General features: G+C 36.8%; 1 protein-coding gene across 1 annotated transcript in view; it reads right to left on the bottom strand.

The window, feature by feature from the left end:
* Nucleotides 1–17,251, bottom strand: part of LOC124722880 (vacuolar protein sorting-associated protein 13A-like) — a 752,258-nt gene that overhangs the window by 502,381 nt on the left and 232,626 nt on the right. Inside the window, exons 21-22 of the mRNA XM_047248017.1 lie at nucleotides 17,068–17,181; nucleotides 16,789–16,968 (exon numbers count right to left, since the gene is read on the bottom strand). Of these exons, the coding sequence (XP_047103973.1) occupies nucleotides 16,789–16,968; nucleotides 17,068–17,181 (294 nt within the window). The remainder of the gene's footprint in view (nucleotides 1–16,788; nucleotides 16,969–17,067; nucleotides 17,182–17,251) is intronic.

A 17,251-nucleotide genomic window follows, 5' to 3' on the forward strand; every position in this document is an offset into this window, starting at 1 on the left:
GTATTTCCACGGATTCTTCAATTACAGAGTCCCAGAAGCTGGAAACTGGTGTTATAATTTTGGTGTTACTGTATTCCATTGAATGTCCCATGGAAATGTAACGTTCTGCTACTGCTGATTTTAAGGGTTGCCACAGACGGTTGTCTTTCGTGTTCTACACAGTGTTCCTGGACTGTTCGTGTCATCTGACTTGTCACACTCACAGGGAATTTTATAAACACCTGCCTTCCTCAGTTGTAAATCATTTTTAATGGAACTGACTAAGGCCCTGCTCTTTCCTGATGGACAGAAGATAACACACGATATTATTCTTCCTAAGCAATCTGCCTATTTTAGAAGATACGTTCCCAGCATATGGAAGGAACATAGTTGATTTACAGTCATCAGTCTCCTCAGAGCATTGCTTCTTGTTATTATAATTGTGCATGGCCTTCCGTATTTGATGCGAAGTATAGCCATGCTCTTTAAAAACCTTCTCCAGATGCACTAATTCTTAATTAAGGCTATCAGCATCCAATATTACATGCGCCTGATGAATTTAAGTACTGAGAACACCGGTGGTTTGTGTCGGATGATGGCAGCTGGACGCCTGAATATATAGATCTGTAAGTGTAGGTTTTCTGTACACCAAATGTCCCAAAGACCCATCATTCTTACGGCGTACTAACATGTCTAAAAAGGGTAAAGTTCCATCTTTCTCAATCTCCATAGTAAACTTGATGTTCTCATGTAAAGAGTTTAAATGACAAAGGAATTTTTCCAGTCCTTGTCTGCCATGAGGCCATACAACGAAAGTATCATCTACATTATGCCAAAAAACTGTAGGCTTTAAAACGGAAGACTCAAGAGCTTTCTCCTCAAAGTCTTCTATAAAAAGATTGGCCACCACAGGGGACAAGGGACTCCCCACTGCGACACCATCAGTTTCTTCAAAAAATTTGTTATTAAATAAAAAATAAGTAGAGGAGAGAGTATGTTCAAACAAGGCCATCAAATCATTAGTGAACAAGTTACCAATAAGATGTAGCGAGTCAAATAAAGGCACTTTTTACCAAAGTGAGACCACATCAAAGCTAACTAGTAAATCCAAGCTGCTCAGCTTAACAGTCTTCAAATGACTGATAAAATCCTTAGAATTATATGTACGCTGGCAGCACTTATCCACATATGGCTTGAGTAAGGCGCCCAGATGTTTTGCAGTTGAATAAGTAGAAACACCAATATTACTCACTATCAATCATAGTGGAGCACCATCCTTGTGAATCTTGGGCAGCCTATACAGACTTGTTGGAACCGTATTGTGTGGTCTCAGCCTCTTGATAACTTGTTTAGGTATTGTTCAAAAGAGTAGCAGTTTTTCTGGATATACTACTCATTGGGTCCTTATCAATTTTGCGGTACATAGAATCACATAGTTGACTATATTTCTCGTTGTAGGCTTCCCTTGTCAAAAGGACTGTAGCATTACCCTTATCAGCAGGGAATATGACCCCACCAATATCTTCTGGAGGTTGCGAAAAGCAGCTCTTTCTGCTGGAGAAATGTTGCTCCATTGTGGTGCACATTTCAGCAAGGTACAACATGATTCCCATCAAATTTCATTTGCAGAATCTGCCAAAAGAGGTGTAATAGCCTCCTCAATAGAAGTGATGAAATCCATTAAAGGAGGTGAAGAAGATGTAGGAGCAAAGTTTAAACCTTTTGCAAGGGTTGACATCGTTGCATCGTCAAATGATTTCTCTGTGAGATTCACAATGGATCACCCAGAAGGGGCTTCTTGTGGTTTACATGTTGCGAGACGATTAAACTTAGTACTTTGTCTATTTGTACTATCCCTGTGGGCCCAGTCCGCCTTGGCCCAAGTTACACTATCAATCCAATCCCAACTAAGGGAGGAGCATCTTGCTGCAATCTTCAAATGTAAATAAAATAAATCCTTGCTCAAATGATCATTTCATCCCCTTTGAATTCTTCTACACTTTCATAAATGTATATGGAGGGAACAGGCAGGATTTGCAATTTCCAAAATAATGGGTGACAATACTCTGTTTGCTGAGCAGTACACATGAAACAGACAATTTTCTTTTGCAGTTTCAGTATTTGAGACACAATACTTGAGCTTACCCGGAAAATTATCTTATATCTAATGACAGATTCAAAATAACTATGATAAGCAATTTTTCACGTACCCAGGCCAGTGGAATTTGGTAGTACTTGCATTGCAAATTAAAAACTGCTTAGTTTATTTGATAAGAAGTCAATATGTGTATTCCAGCTTAAGTTATGGTCCACATTTAGTCCCAGGAATTTGACCATATCAACTTCTTTCATAAGTTGATTGTCATGTTGTATATTAAGTTCCACACATTTCGAATGTTTGGTTTTGAAATGTATCATATGGGTTTTGTAATGTTCAGTTTCAACCCATTTAACTGGAACCAGTTTTCTAAGGTATCCAGAGTGTTTACGATGGAGCTCGATTTTCACTGACTCTGATGTGATAGTTACCCATTGTTTTCTGTTGTGTAAGTATGATGTTAGTCAATTTAGAGAACTGTCCTTCGGGCCATATTTGTCTAATTTGTAGATAAGCAAGCCATGGTTCATGCAGTCAAATGCTTTTGTGAGATCACAGTAGATACCTGGGGCTTTACTCCTCTAATCCAATTATTAGACTATCTTTTCAATAAAGTTATTCACTGCATCCAGAGTGTTTTTTTCTGGTTCAAATCCAAATTGGTTACTTATAATAATATCATTTTTTACAATAAAGTTTTTGATCTGGTTTGCAGCTACTTTCTCTTACACTTTTGACAGGACTGGATGAGTAGAACTAGGTCAATAATTTCCTATGTCTACCCTTGACTGTTTCTTGAACAGAGGCCTGATTTTGGCATACTTCTAAACAGCAGGAAAGCATCCCTTTTCAAAAGACTGGTTGAACATTTTAGTTAGGGGAAGTGCTAGTATGCCACACACTGTTTTAATCACTTTAGTGGGTATCCCATCCCACCCAGCACAGTTTTTATTTGCAATGATAATATAACATTTTCCACATCCTTTATTGTGACTTTTTTTAAATCCGTAAAATAATCAGCTTCTTGTTGGAATCCAAAGGGATTTACTTCACTCTGATACATTAACATCTGATTCTGCCACACTTATGAAGAATTCATTTGAACACTCTGATATTTGAGCTGGGTTTACAATAAAGCTATAATCTACTTTAATCCTAGATATTTCATTACCAATAACTCTAACGCCTTACTCTGACCTGACTACAGAACACACTGCTTTTGTTTTATGTTGTACTATGAACTTCTTGTTTGTCATTTTTTTGGCTCCCTCCAAAACTTTTATTAAAATATAGCTTTATAATTACGAACATACTCAGTAAAATGTCCATTTTTGTTATATTTCAGTTCATTTTGAAATTTCCTCTTTCTGGCACTAGTAATTTTTATACCCTGGGTTATCCATTTAAGTTTATTAGTCAGTTTGTTGCGTGTGGTTCTAGTTTCATTAAATATTTCAAGAAAGTTAATTAAAATTTTTTTGAAGTTACTATTACTTGAAAGACAGCTGTTGTTATGCTGTCTTAACTTATTTCTAAATGTAATTGAACCTTTTTTCATTGAAGTTCCTTTTCATATGGCTTTTGTTGCATCAAATTTCTTTCTTAATTGTTGGTAGTTCAATGAATAATGCAGAGTGTTCAGAGATTCGAAAATCCATGTAAAATTTATAAACATCTTCAAACACATAATGTATTAGAACATTATCAATACAGATAGCTGAATGTGAGTATACTCTAGTGGGTTGCATGAAGTTTATTTTGAAATGAAAGTTTTTTATTAAATCAGAGAATTTGGACACATCATTGCTTTCAACTACAATATTAATATTGAAGTCAGCAGCTATTACTATCTTTCCACTTTTTTCTTTTCTGAGTTTTTCAAGCAGGCAATGAAATTTCATCAGAAAAGCTTCAATTGTAGCTTTCTCTGGCACTCTATAAATAGAAACTACTATGACATTTAGGTCCCTTAACTTGATACACCAGCTTTCAAACATACACTCTTCATTCAAATGTTTAAAATCATTTCTTATTTCATATTTTATATCAGAATAAGTAAGTATGCAAGAGTCTCCATGTGATTTCTCTCGTCTACAAAAGTTATTGGCTAATTTGAAATTTTCAATTTTATTACGAATTTTAATGTTGTCAGATGTAAGCTAATGTTCATTGAGGCAAAGAATTTTGATATTTCTACATTCAGATAGAATAATTTGTAATTCATCCTTTTTATGACTTCTGTTTGAAAAGTCAGCTCTTGGACCATTTATATTCAAGTGCATTATGTAGGAATATTCTTTTCTATTTATAGTCTCAAGCATACTCTCTCTTGGGTACCATTTTGGACTTGCTGGTTTCATTACCAAACACTATTTCTCATCCCCATCATTTCTTATAAGTTTCCCCTATTTTGCAGAATTTTACATGTATCAGTGAACATTTTACTAAAGATTTTGGATTCTAACCTATTTAAACGCAGACTGTCTTTACGCAAACATTTACTGCTTAAAAATTTATGAACACAGCACCTAGATCGTTACATGTTTAAATCATGGTCTATTCTCGCAATATTCAATCACTGACTGATCTTCTGCAGACAATACCACACACCATGATTCTAGATGTTTTGTAGAGATTACTGGCAGATCAAATTAAACTTCTTGATTCATTTACAATTTCCTATTCAGTGCTGCTTCTAAGAGAATTTGTACCTATGTGGATGAAAACTCCTTTGTAATTCTTCTGAGATGCCTCTGCTGAACTATCCTGCAAGTGTTGCTAAAGTGTTTCTTCAACTGGTGGGATTTGATTCCTCTATGAATGTTAGCACTGCCACATTTTTCAGCAGAGAATCGCCTATAACAAGGAACTTTTTTTTCACTCTGTTTTCCATCACTGAGATGTTTTGAATGTTTTTTAATGTAAGTTACATTTTTCTATTTGTATTTATATTCAGTTCTTGCAACTTCCACATGAATTTCTTCCTTACATGCAGAACCTCAGTGTTTGTATCATTCTGCCCGATTTTGAGTGACTTCCAGCAAACTTTAAGCATAATTTCAAACCTCTTCTAAACTTTTTCTCTCTTACATCCTTAATATCAAACATTTAATTAACTGATTCATAAAGTAATCACACATTTGAAGCTTTTTTATGCATTGGAGTTCAACTCTTTAACTAACTGGGGTGACTGGCAGGTCATAATCCATGTCTGCATCAGTACCATTACATTGCACAACTATGTAACACTGGTAAGTGTATGGTGAATTGTAGATTGCATGTTATGAAGACTGTTCTGGGAGGTATGACAAGCAAAGCACATATCAATGACCAATGCAAAATAATAACTTGAAAGCTTTTATCCATAACATACAAGCTCCAATCTTAAAGTCTTGATAGCTACTGACAAATAATTAGTAAATGGCAGTTTTGCGCACAGTATACTGCTGCGGAATGCACTCTCTGCAAGGAGTAATAAAAATAGCTTACCTTTTTTATACACAAGCAGCATATAGCAATTTGCACAATGAGCGATATTTGGTTAGTTGCACTAACTGATATGTCTATATCTGGTTTTAACATAGTGCATGGTGATATGAGAGGGTGGTTATGGAAGAGCAGTGCTTTTAATTAAACATGGGATCCCATTCAAAAATTTAACATCAGAGCTTACTCATACAAAATTTCAATTTGCAGGTGTCTCCTTTTTCTCACTTACTGGAAACTCTGGCATAATATCAGTATACAGAGTGTCGAATAATGATATATGCAAGGACTATCTGCATACTCTCATCATTCCAGTACTATCCCAAAATTAATAATGTGGTATTTCAATTCGCACCATCCTGCATGGGACCCTAATTGAGAGGATATATTTGGCAGTTAACTGCAGAGATCAATTCCGAAAATAACTTAGTGACACTCAGTGGCAGAAAACCATCCATAGCAATGGAGCAGAGGAGCTGACCTATGTTTTGCAACTTAATCCTTGGCTATAACTTCTGCATGGGAATTGGTGGAAGATTCAGTAGGGTCAGACTATTTGCACAGTCATCCTCTGATATAAACTAGAAAGTCCTGATAGATCACTTTCATATAACAGCTACTACTGAAACAAATGCAAGGAAGACTGGAGCAGTGTAAAACTGTAATAGAATCCTTAATGAACAAATCTGAAGTTTGAGGAAGCCCAGTAGTGGATTACATCAATTTCAGAAAAAAATATTGAAAAATCAGCAAAGGCATACATTCAACATAGTAAACCATTTGTTCCAAGAGAAAATAATGTAAAAATGTGGTGAAAGAACATCCCAAAATTATAATGCTATATCATCCAGTTTGTCTGTCTGGGAAAAAATTAAACCTAACAGATATTACCTATCAGAAGTGTTAAGGTACAGATGTCCAGCACCATGACTGACTTTCTCAATTAGCAGGATGAAAGTGTTTCTACAATGTCTTACAGCTGACTTTGTGGATCTCACTGTTAATTTCAATGCTGCAGGTATGCCCTATTTCTTGGATGAACCCATACCAGTAAGTGCACTAAATCAAGCGTTCACCCCTTGCTGTAATATTAGATGGAACAAAGAAAAACTAAACTGTGCAATACTTTTAGCAATTTTTGATCCAGTAGAAACTGCACCCCTGAACTGAAGACAGCGTGAATTGCTCCGATTTTTAAGCCTGGAAAACTTCCAGATCAATTGCTGTCATACACATCTATCACACTATAGTCATGTTCATTGAAGGTGTCAGAAATTACAATAAACCATAGGAGGGAATGGTGGTATCAACATAACAGTCTGTTACAGACAACAGATGGACTTCCAAAAAGGCAGTAAAACCTATGAACACTAGTACAACTTATGATATCAATATAATGGAAGGAAACATTCCACGTGGGAAAAATTATATATAAAAACAAAGATGAGGTGACTTACCGAACAAAAGCGCTGGCAGGTCGATAGACACACAAACAAACACAAACACACACACAAAATTCAAGCTTTCGCAACAAACTGTTGCCTCATCAGGAAAGAGGGAAGGAGAGGGGAAGACGAAAGGAAGTGGGTTTTAAGGGAGAGGGTAAGGAGTCATTCCAATCCCGGGAGCGGAAAGACTTACCTTAGGGGGAAAAAAGGACAGGTATACACTCGCACACACGCACATATCCATCCACACATACAGACACAAGCAGACATATTTAAAGACCACTTTAAATATGTCTGCTTGTGTCTGTATGTGTGGATGGATATGTGCGTGTGTGCGAGTGTATACCTGTCCTTTTTTCCCCCTAAGGTAAGTCTTTCCGCTCCCGGGATTGGAATGACTCCTTACCCTCTCCCTTAAAACCCACTTCCTTTCGTCTTCCCCTCTCCTTCCCTCTTTCCTGATGAGGCAACAGTTTGTTGCGAAAGCTTGAATTTTGTGTGTGTGTTTGTGTTTGTTTGTGTGTCTATCGACCTGCCAGCGCTTTTGTTCGGTAAGTCACCTCATCTTTGTTTTTATATATAATTTTTCCCTAGTACAACTTATTATAGATATACAGCTTTGCCTCAGCAACAGTAAGTTCCCAACAGAGGTTTATATGGATACTGAGAATGGATATGAAGCAGATGACCTTTGGTTATTAGCTAATAAGATGGAGTGACCTGTTATCGCTATTTACTTCATTTTCAGTGTCATTTGTCTACTTGAAGGCAGAGATTTCTGTGTGAAAGTTGATAATAGCAGTGTGGGACAACAGAGGACCAACAAGGATCAGTTCTTTCATCAATACTGTTTTACATATCCACATTACACTGGAAATATGCACACAATTTTCAAAAGCAACATCAATATACTACAATACACTGATGATCTGTGCATACACACAGCAAGCAACAACCTCGGAAATGGACAGGATAAAGTGGATGCAGCAATGGTTATTCTCAAATACTGGCTGGAGGAAAATGGCCTAACCATTTCACAGAATAAGACTACCATGAGCATCTACACCACACACCAGATGAAAGAGATCCTCTCTATGATGCTAGGAACATACATTCTCCATGTGAAGCCAGTGGTGAAATACCTTGGCCTACACATTGACTGTAAACTATAATGGACAGGACATATAAATGAAGCAGTAGCAAAATGTGAGAAGAACCTCAACAAGTTAAAAGCAGTGGCAGATGTAATGTCAGATGCAGACTACAACATCTGCATGAACATATATCAAGGCCTAGTACAGTCACACCTGGACTATGGAAGTATGTTCTACACATCAGAGATGGACACTTTAATATGAAAACTTAATGCAATAAAATACAAAGTGATCTGAATATGTCTTGGTGTCGTGAAGTCAACCCCTACAAATACATTATTTATGGGAGGTAACGAACACACTCTACACTTGTGGTGCAGACATTTAAGGATAAAGTTCCCAATGAAGAAGGCAGAATTTTCAAAGGCTTCCTTGTTATCTTGTATCCAGAAACTTCCAGTAATATGCTACATGTATAAATATTGTTTGTGTAAGAATCACCACCATTAGCAATCAAATGTACTGAGGTAGCACCAGATGTGCAATTAAGCATGTCTGCATGACAACTGTTCATGTCTGAACACAATTTCTTCTGCACTGTTCTTGAACCTGATGTGAGATTTGATCTGCCAGGTTCTTCAACTTTATCAGTCTCTTCATTCAAAGTATGCCTTGAGCGAGCTCTGAACCAAATACCCACAGGTGAGGATACTCTACATGGATGCCTCAGAGAACCAGGAGGGGACAGAATGTACCTTTTAAGATACTTATCTGCAGGTAGGATTTAAGCACAAGCAGGCAAAGGAAATGACAATAATGACAACAGGACTTATGGAGATCTTGGAAGCCCTCAATTAGTCTCATATGATTCTGGAGGAAAACATTCTCATCTTCTCAGACTCCTAATCCATGCTAACTCTACTTAAATATTTTCATCAGGGCATAAAAACCACCTGATGGTCCACAAGATGTAAAGCAACTGGAAAGGAATGGCTGCAGGGCCATCATGTATCCGATTAAAGAATGTAATAACTAATATTGGAAAGTACATGACAACATCCTAGAATATTGCTCAAGTGTGTGGAAACCTTACCAAATAGGACTGTCAGTGGCTACTGAACATATACAGAGAAGGGCAGAATGAATGGCTGCAGGTTTGTCTGGCCCATGGGAGAGTGGCACTGAGATATTGAAAGAACTGAACTGCCAGGCTCTTAAAGATAGATAGTCTACTAACAAAGTTTCAAGAAGCTTTAAATGATGACCTCTATGGAAATACTACAACTAAGTATCAGAAATAAATAATTAATTACAATCCAAGGAAATGATATTTGTATGGCCTATTTTAGCTTTTCAGATAACAGGCTGTAATTATTAAGAATAAATGAACTACAACCCCTTACATATCACTCCCATAGGGATTGTCAGGATAAGATTAGGTTAATTACAGCATGCACAGGGACATTTTTCCCACACTCCACACGTGAATGGAACAAGAAGAAGCCCTAATAACTGCTAAAGAGGAACAAACTGTCTGCCATGCTATTCACAGTGTAGATCTAGATGTAGATTGGACTGTGGGATTGATGATTCACTAAGGAATTGGTGAGCACAGGTATAAAAACTAGACACATCTTCCAGTGAAGGATTCAGAATTAGTAGGACAAAGACTGGCAAGATTCCCAGACAACCAAAGGAAAAAATAAGGCAAAATTAAAATTGGTGCTACCACACAGGCTTTGGTACCATGTTCACACAAATTTGCAGTTAACCACAGTGTGGTTGAGGTTCAAAAATGGTTGGTTTGCACATCACCCACCTCACATAAGCATAGTAAAGTCTTCACTTTGTGACTGTGATAAAGTGGAGGCCACAAATCACATAATTTTAGGATGCATTAACTGGTGGAACCTCACAATAAAGCTGCTAAGGGATGTTGTGGGTAAGAAATACCAGTTACTAACATCTGCCAACATTGTTGGCAACCAAAGACCTTGCAGTGTATGAAGAACTTTACTCCTTTCTAAGGGAAGTTAAAAGAGAGATATAAACAAATTCATGTAAACTAAATAACTCAGCATGTTATTTCATATTGTTTTATGTTAACATCATTTGTGTTTTATCAAGATCTACTATGTGTGTGTAATTATGAGTTGCTTACATGGATAACTGTTTAGGAAATATTCAAAAGCCAATGAAAAAAGGAAAAGAAGGACATTGTATCATGTAACTGTTAGGTTCCATAATGTACAGAGCAACTATGAATGCTTCATTCATTTTCAAAGTTGTGTATTTTCCAAAATATTACATGTACAAACATTACTGATTCAAGAAAAGAACCATACACTCACCATGTTAGCATTGTGCTCAACAGTTGGCATTATGAGTGCAGTGCCTTGACAAAATGGCAACAAATCAAAAAAAGAATTTTTGTGTTTTCAGTGATGAAGAAACCTTTCAAGTATCTGTATCTCACAATGTGAGCTTGTCGGGCACTGAAAATCCTCATGAAATTGTAGTACATGAATGAGATTTGTAATGTTTTCTGTGTAATATCACTGATGAAGCTGTATGAGCTTTTTTCCTTCTGTGAGAATACTGTGATGGGTACTTCTTACCATGCAGTTTTTAAATGCAAAACAAGTTAGTTCTGCTGAAATTCACAAGTGGTTGTTGGAGTTCATGGTGTAGGTGTAATGAATGATGGAATTGTGCATAAATGGACTAGGCTGTTTAATAAAAGAAGGAAAAATGTTCATGATGAAGAACAATCTGGGTGGCCCACTGTGATGTATGTAGACTTGACACAAAAAGTTGATGAGGAAATTTGCCAAAACACAAGTTTAAAGACTAGTGGTTTCTCACATTGTTACTGACAAACACAAAACATGTTCGTGAGATGGGTGCTGAAAATGCTGACAGAAGAACACAAAACAAAACAAATGGCATATTTTTTGTCCATTTTGAAGCACTATGACAAGGGTGGTGAAGAGTTCTTGAGTCACATTGTGACTGGTGATGAAACATGGACTGTGCACTACACTCCAGAGAATAAACTTCAATCCAGTGAGTGGTACCAGTCAAACTCCCCAATGAAACCATGAGAATTCAGACAACAACCTTCAACATGGAAAATCATGGCCACAGGTTTTTGGAACCAGAAAGGCATTCTTCTGTTAACCTTTTTGCCAAGAAGAATGACAATAAATGCTGAGAGGTACCATGAAACATTATTAAAGCATAGGCACACTACTCAAAATTGTGGTTGCTCTCTAGTGGCAGCATTCTGCTTCACAACAATGCTCTCAGCCTCGTGTTGCAGCAGGAATAAAGACACAACTGGACAAGTTTCACTGGGAATTACTGGATCATCCACCATACCGCACTGACTAAGCACAACCAAAACTGAAAGAATTTCTTGGTGGAAAACTCTTGGAAAATGATGACATGTTAAAAGAAACTATTATGGTACTAACTGTTCAATGGCCAGGTGGCAGAGTTCTTTGAAGCTGGGATAAAAAAGCTGGTGCCACAGCTTGACAAATGCTTAAATGCTCATGGTAACTGATGAAAATTGAAAAAGTGTGCATACTGTAGTCTGTAATACAATTTACATTCATAAATACAGTATCTCTTACTCAATTACAAATCGGTTTTTACTTTAAAAATGAACCTCATATGTTACCTTGCATTTCAGTACTTAACAAAGAAAAGCACAAACAATCTTAGATAAAATGTACATAGAATCCCAAATTTTCACTATACATAGTTAATGAGTCATTTTTAAGTAAATACATTAACTTCTGTGTGCTTCACGGATAATACCTCTTGGTTTAGAGTTGGATGTGTGACGATCCATGTCTGCTGAGCACTGTTGGCAAGCAGGGTGCACTCATCTCTTGTGAGGCTACTTGAGAAGCTACTTAGCTTTCAAATGTAGTTCACCTTAGTTGAATAATACTATGAAGATGAGGAATGTTAATTGAAAGTGGTTGTAATAATAGATAGTTCATATTGCTGCTTATTCAAAAGTTCTTCCAGCATATTGTTAAGACCTACTTCACATCACTTCTTCAAAATGTTAATTAAGCATATTAAGTATGAAGTTTATAATTGTTATTCCTGTAAATATAGATTTCTCCTGTTTTTCTTATTTCCAAATCACAGTATATTCAGTTTTTGGTCCGCAGCTCGTGGTCCAGTGACCAGCGTTGCTGCCTCGGGATCATGGGGTCCCAGGTACGATTCCTGACCAGGTTGGGGATTTTATCTGCCCGGGGACTGGGTGTTTGTGTTGTCTTCATCATTTAATCATCATCATCATCATCATCATCATCATCATCATCATCATCATCATCATCATCCACAAGTGATCAACTAAATTGTGTACCACTCATTTCCCTTGATTTATTTCCCTTCATTAAGGAGATTTCCCCATGTACAGCTGTGTATTTGTGCGATAATTGGTCTTACAATCTACAGCAGTGCACAATTTATCTTGTACCACTAGATTTTGAAGTAATGTACACCTTCAGTGGTCAGCATCCTCTGAAAGTACAAGGCGCTTATCAACTACAATGTAAAGCCCAGGGATATAAGACAAAATGTATGCATCAATGAGCATTTCAAACACAGCCTGTATAGGTTTAGCTTTAAATCCAGAGCATGTTTTCTTTATTCTCTCATAGGTTTGTCATAGAACCAGATGAACATCAGAATATCATCAGATCTTGAAAATCTCATTGTGGCTCAAAAAAAGAGTAAGCCATATTGATCTGATTGAAATTAGCTTAAAGGTTTCCCAGGTCCCTTGTGTGAATCAGCTATTATAGTTCAATTCTTTTATCTTGGCGGCTCGCGCATGCCCGCCCAGACGCGGGAGATTGCTGCGTTGCCAGTTGCACACGATGCACACGCCAATAGAAGCAGCTGCTACAAAGACGTGCTCCCTGCATTCCGCGCTGTGTGCGATTTTGTCACTGCACTGCTCGCCTGTGCAGACACATCGTGTTCCGACTGCTTTGACACACTACCTCATTTAAGTACCACATAGGTGTCGCATGTAATATTGAGAAATATTCCGTCTTTCGCGACTAACAAAAGTTTTATTTACACTGAGCACGTTTGGCTTTATTTTAAAGCACTTCAATCAATCAAAAGTAGACAAAATACATTAAACAAAACTGTGGACTTACAAAAACATTAGGACTTGAATATACCGTCTATCAGTGAAGTGCTCTGAGCTATGTCAAATATAATTTTTGTGTGTGGCACACACAAACATCATTTATTTGCTAAAACACTGATCTGCCAACACAAACATTGAATATTGTGTTACCGCAGCACAAAACTACGAAAGGTTACTTGGCAATGGAGGAGACAAAATACTGTGCACTGAAGATGCTTCAAAAGAGAGAAACGCGTCTGGTCTAAATAAGTCCCTTATTACAGTTGCAGAAGAGGAATATATTTCAGTACCATTGGTAAAACTGCGACTGTGGAACAAAAACAAGAAAGAGAACATGAGTACCATTGTGTATGTGCCATACCTTTCCTTGATTGAAATGCTTTAAAATAAGGCCAAACGCGTCCGGTGTAAATAATACTTTTATTACAGTCACGAAAGACGGAATATTTCTCAATATTACATACGACACCTATGTCGTGCTTAAATTAAATGAGATATTGTTATACAGTATTCTCAACACTGTGGCAACTAAAATCGACCATACGGAAAGTATACGCTATGGACTTCTACCTCTGCAAACTCTTCAAAATTTTGTGCAATGGTTTACTACATTTAATGCTGCATAATAACTGCGTTTAACATCGAAACAAAATTAAGTCATTTGTCAAGAAGACGTGTAAAAATCAAATTTTTGGGCCAAATAGTTTTTGTGAAATCGAATGATAAGTGTGTCAAAGCAGTGGGAACACCATGTGTCTGCACAGGCGGGCAGTGCAGTGATAAAATCGCGCACAGCGGAGAGCACGTGTCTGCAGCAGCGAAAGGGTTAATGAAGAGACAAAGCACTAGAAATTTCAAAAAATTGCATTCAAACGAATATAATTCGTGAAGTAAGGCACTTCGATATTGTTTTTAAATAATGAAAATATTAAGCACCGCACAAGGTTTGAACTCATAAGCTTTCGCGTAGCAGCCCAACTCCTTAACCGTTACACTAACGCACCTCGTCTGAGTACATGAAGCCATGAGTGAGTACATAACGCCATGAGGACTATAACACGTCACGCAAAATACTGACAAACACTGTTGGTATGACTATGAATTACTCACGCTTCGTCGAAGTACAATAGGAAATAAACAATTACTGCTGTTTTTTATCGCGAAAGAACGGTTCGTGAGAGTGATACAAACACCTTTCCTTGCTATCGCCTGAATTAGGAGGCTTATTGCTTGTTTCATTTAATTAATTAATATAATATGAAGCAATTAGTATAAAAAATGCTTTTTCCAAACTTTCTATAAAAGAATGTCTGCTATAAAGACATTGCTTTTGTTCTATCACTTTATCTATGACTGAACGTTTCTAAAACTGAAGACTCGTCCATGCTCTGCACTGCAGTCGAGATGTGGCAACGTCATTCTCTGTTCATTGGTTGACTGTGTTTTGTGATGTCAGATGTGCAGAACGAACCTAAACTCGGCCGCCAACATAAATGACGCGCACTTTAGTAGACCAAAGAATGCCTGTAGTTCTGTATAGTCAAGCTCCATCCAGCATACAAGATATGAGTGTAGAATTTTACTGTCATCTGTATGATTATAGGATGCATTACTATTACACTCTGAATGGGATTGGTGATAAAAAGTCTGAGACAATCTGCCATTGTCTGTATTTGTGGTCTAGGGTGATGTGAAATATGAGCTGTTTCATCTATTACACTCCTGGAAATCTGCTTGCACAAATCATGTGATACTATGCCATAGGTTATCTGAATACTTCTAAATACAAGAGTAGGTGCACTAATTCCCTGAATACCAATATCATCTTCTCCACATTCATTTACATCCACCTCATTTCAGACCTGTATATCTCCCTGCCACATTTACATCAACACCACTCTCATTCCCTTTTCCAAAAATTGATTCATTATCACTATCACTCTTATGTAAATCTGCAAAATCCTGCTCAAGTGTGTAGCCCTTTCCAAAGCACATATTATGATCCATTATGAATAAAATATAAATAAAGTATAAAACCACAAAACACAATTCATAAAAGGGAATTTGTTCCAGCCACACAGGGATATGTATTTTCTATAAATTTGTTATGGCAATGGACATATAAATGTCAGTTGAGAAGGTGCATTTGTTGTGACTCGCCGATCTTTCAAAGTGCCGCCGTGCAGTTACGCGCATCCTCTACATGCGGTGCTGTCTGCCAGCCATGCAGCAGCAGCGCCACCTAAGCGGCCAGCCAGCCAGCAGCTGCTACACTCGGACTCAGTTCGGATTTGACTGTTAAAGTGTACACACGTCTTACTTTGTTTACTTGATCTGTGACTTACATGTATTGTGTCGTCCTTGAAATATATTTGTTCAACTTGACGTTATAACAGCATTGTTGGCAAGTTTTTACTTTCTTAGTAAAGTTGAAATGTAACATTGAAGATCACATTACGATATAACTATAAATATTTTGCCCAGTTCGAATAATAGATCCATGAAAAGCATATCTGGATGATGAGAACTCTATGTTCAAATTAAAACTGTTTCTTTATAGTTGAAAGTGCCTTGGGGTTTAAGAAGACCCCAGATACCAAGCAAGGGCTAAGTATTTCTTATACTTGAACTAATCCATATTTAACAGAGTTACTGCACATTTTTACTTCATCAGGGATTTTGTTTGTAATCATACTGTTTGTAGGTAAATGAAGAAACAGTCAGAAAAAATGTGAAATTCCAACATTATGTTGGTGTAAAGGACTAGCAACTCAAATGGTCAAACCACATTTGTTTCGTTGACCTGATATATGAAAAAGACTTTTAAATGTATCACTTTAATTCTGCTTAGCCAAACTTTTGAAATTTAGGCTATCATTTGAGAAAGAATGCAAGCATTTGAAACTAGTCCCCATCAAAGATTGTAGGCAACTATTATCAACACTAAAATTTGTAATAAAGAAAAATGTGCAAAGCGGTAAATATTAACAAAGCCTACATAGACTTGATGCCAAAGCAATGAAGGTTTAATAGACTCTATGCCAGATGATACAGTCTTGTTCCACTCTGCACATCACAGTATTTAGTATTGCAAATACTATGCTTAGAGTTACTGATAAATGTTCCTAGAATTCTTGTGTGGCATGCTTATAAGTGAACACAGCTGAATTTATTTAATGAACAGCTGAATTTATTTAATGAATGCACTGACAAGTAATTAGAAGACTTAGATGCATAGTACAGACAGGACAATGGTGCTCTACAGTCAGTGTTAATTCTGCCGGAGCCTGTAGATTGTATAAAAAGTTATAGATAATGAAAAATTGCCTTAAATATTCTGTGCCTCAAAAATTATGTTCTTGCAACATAACATTCAGGCAACATGACCTAGAAAAATAGCAGTGACAATTGTTGTTATTAAATAAATCGTACTAATAGAATATTTCAAAATTATCAGCATTTATTTTATCACTCAATACTGTTAACAAATATTACCTGCAAGTCAATTAACAGTTTATAAAGGAGTACAATATGAACAGTCCCAACATGAAGCCGGAAACTCCCATCAGACTTGACATCATCTCTGATGGCTTCCATATCAGAATGTGTGTATAATTTGGGGCTGTGCCTCACATATTTCAAGTCAAAGACTTTATCCTCATCAATAGAGAGAATCTGTGAAAAATTACATATGACATTCAGTTATATTGTGAATAATTTTTTTATGCTGTTATTACTTGTAAACTGATTTCAAACTACATAACAATAATCTACCTTGGAATAGAGAGTCAAATCTGACAAGTCATCTATTGTTAATGTTGTCAAATATACTCGAAGCACCATTCTTTCATTGGCCTTAAACATGCAATCACTTTCACAGCCAGTGACCTGAAATTTAACAATAAAAGTTATGAAATAAAACTGCTTCAAAATAGATGTTAAATTAAAATGAGCTGCA

This window comes from Schistocerca piceifrons, chromosome X (assembly GCF_021461385.2).
Source record: "Schistocerca piceifrons isolate TAMUIC-IGC-003096 chromosome X, iqSchPice1.1, whole genome shotgun sequence".
Classification (NCBI taxonomy): Eukaryota; Metazoa; Arthropoda; class Insecta; order Orthoptera; family Acrididae; genus Schistocerca; species Schistocerca piceifrons.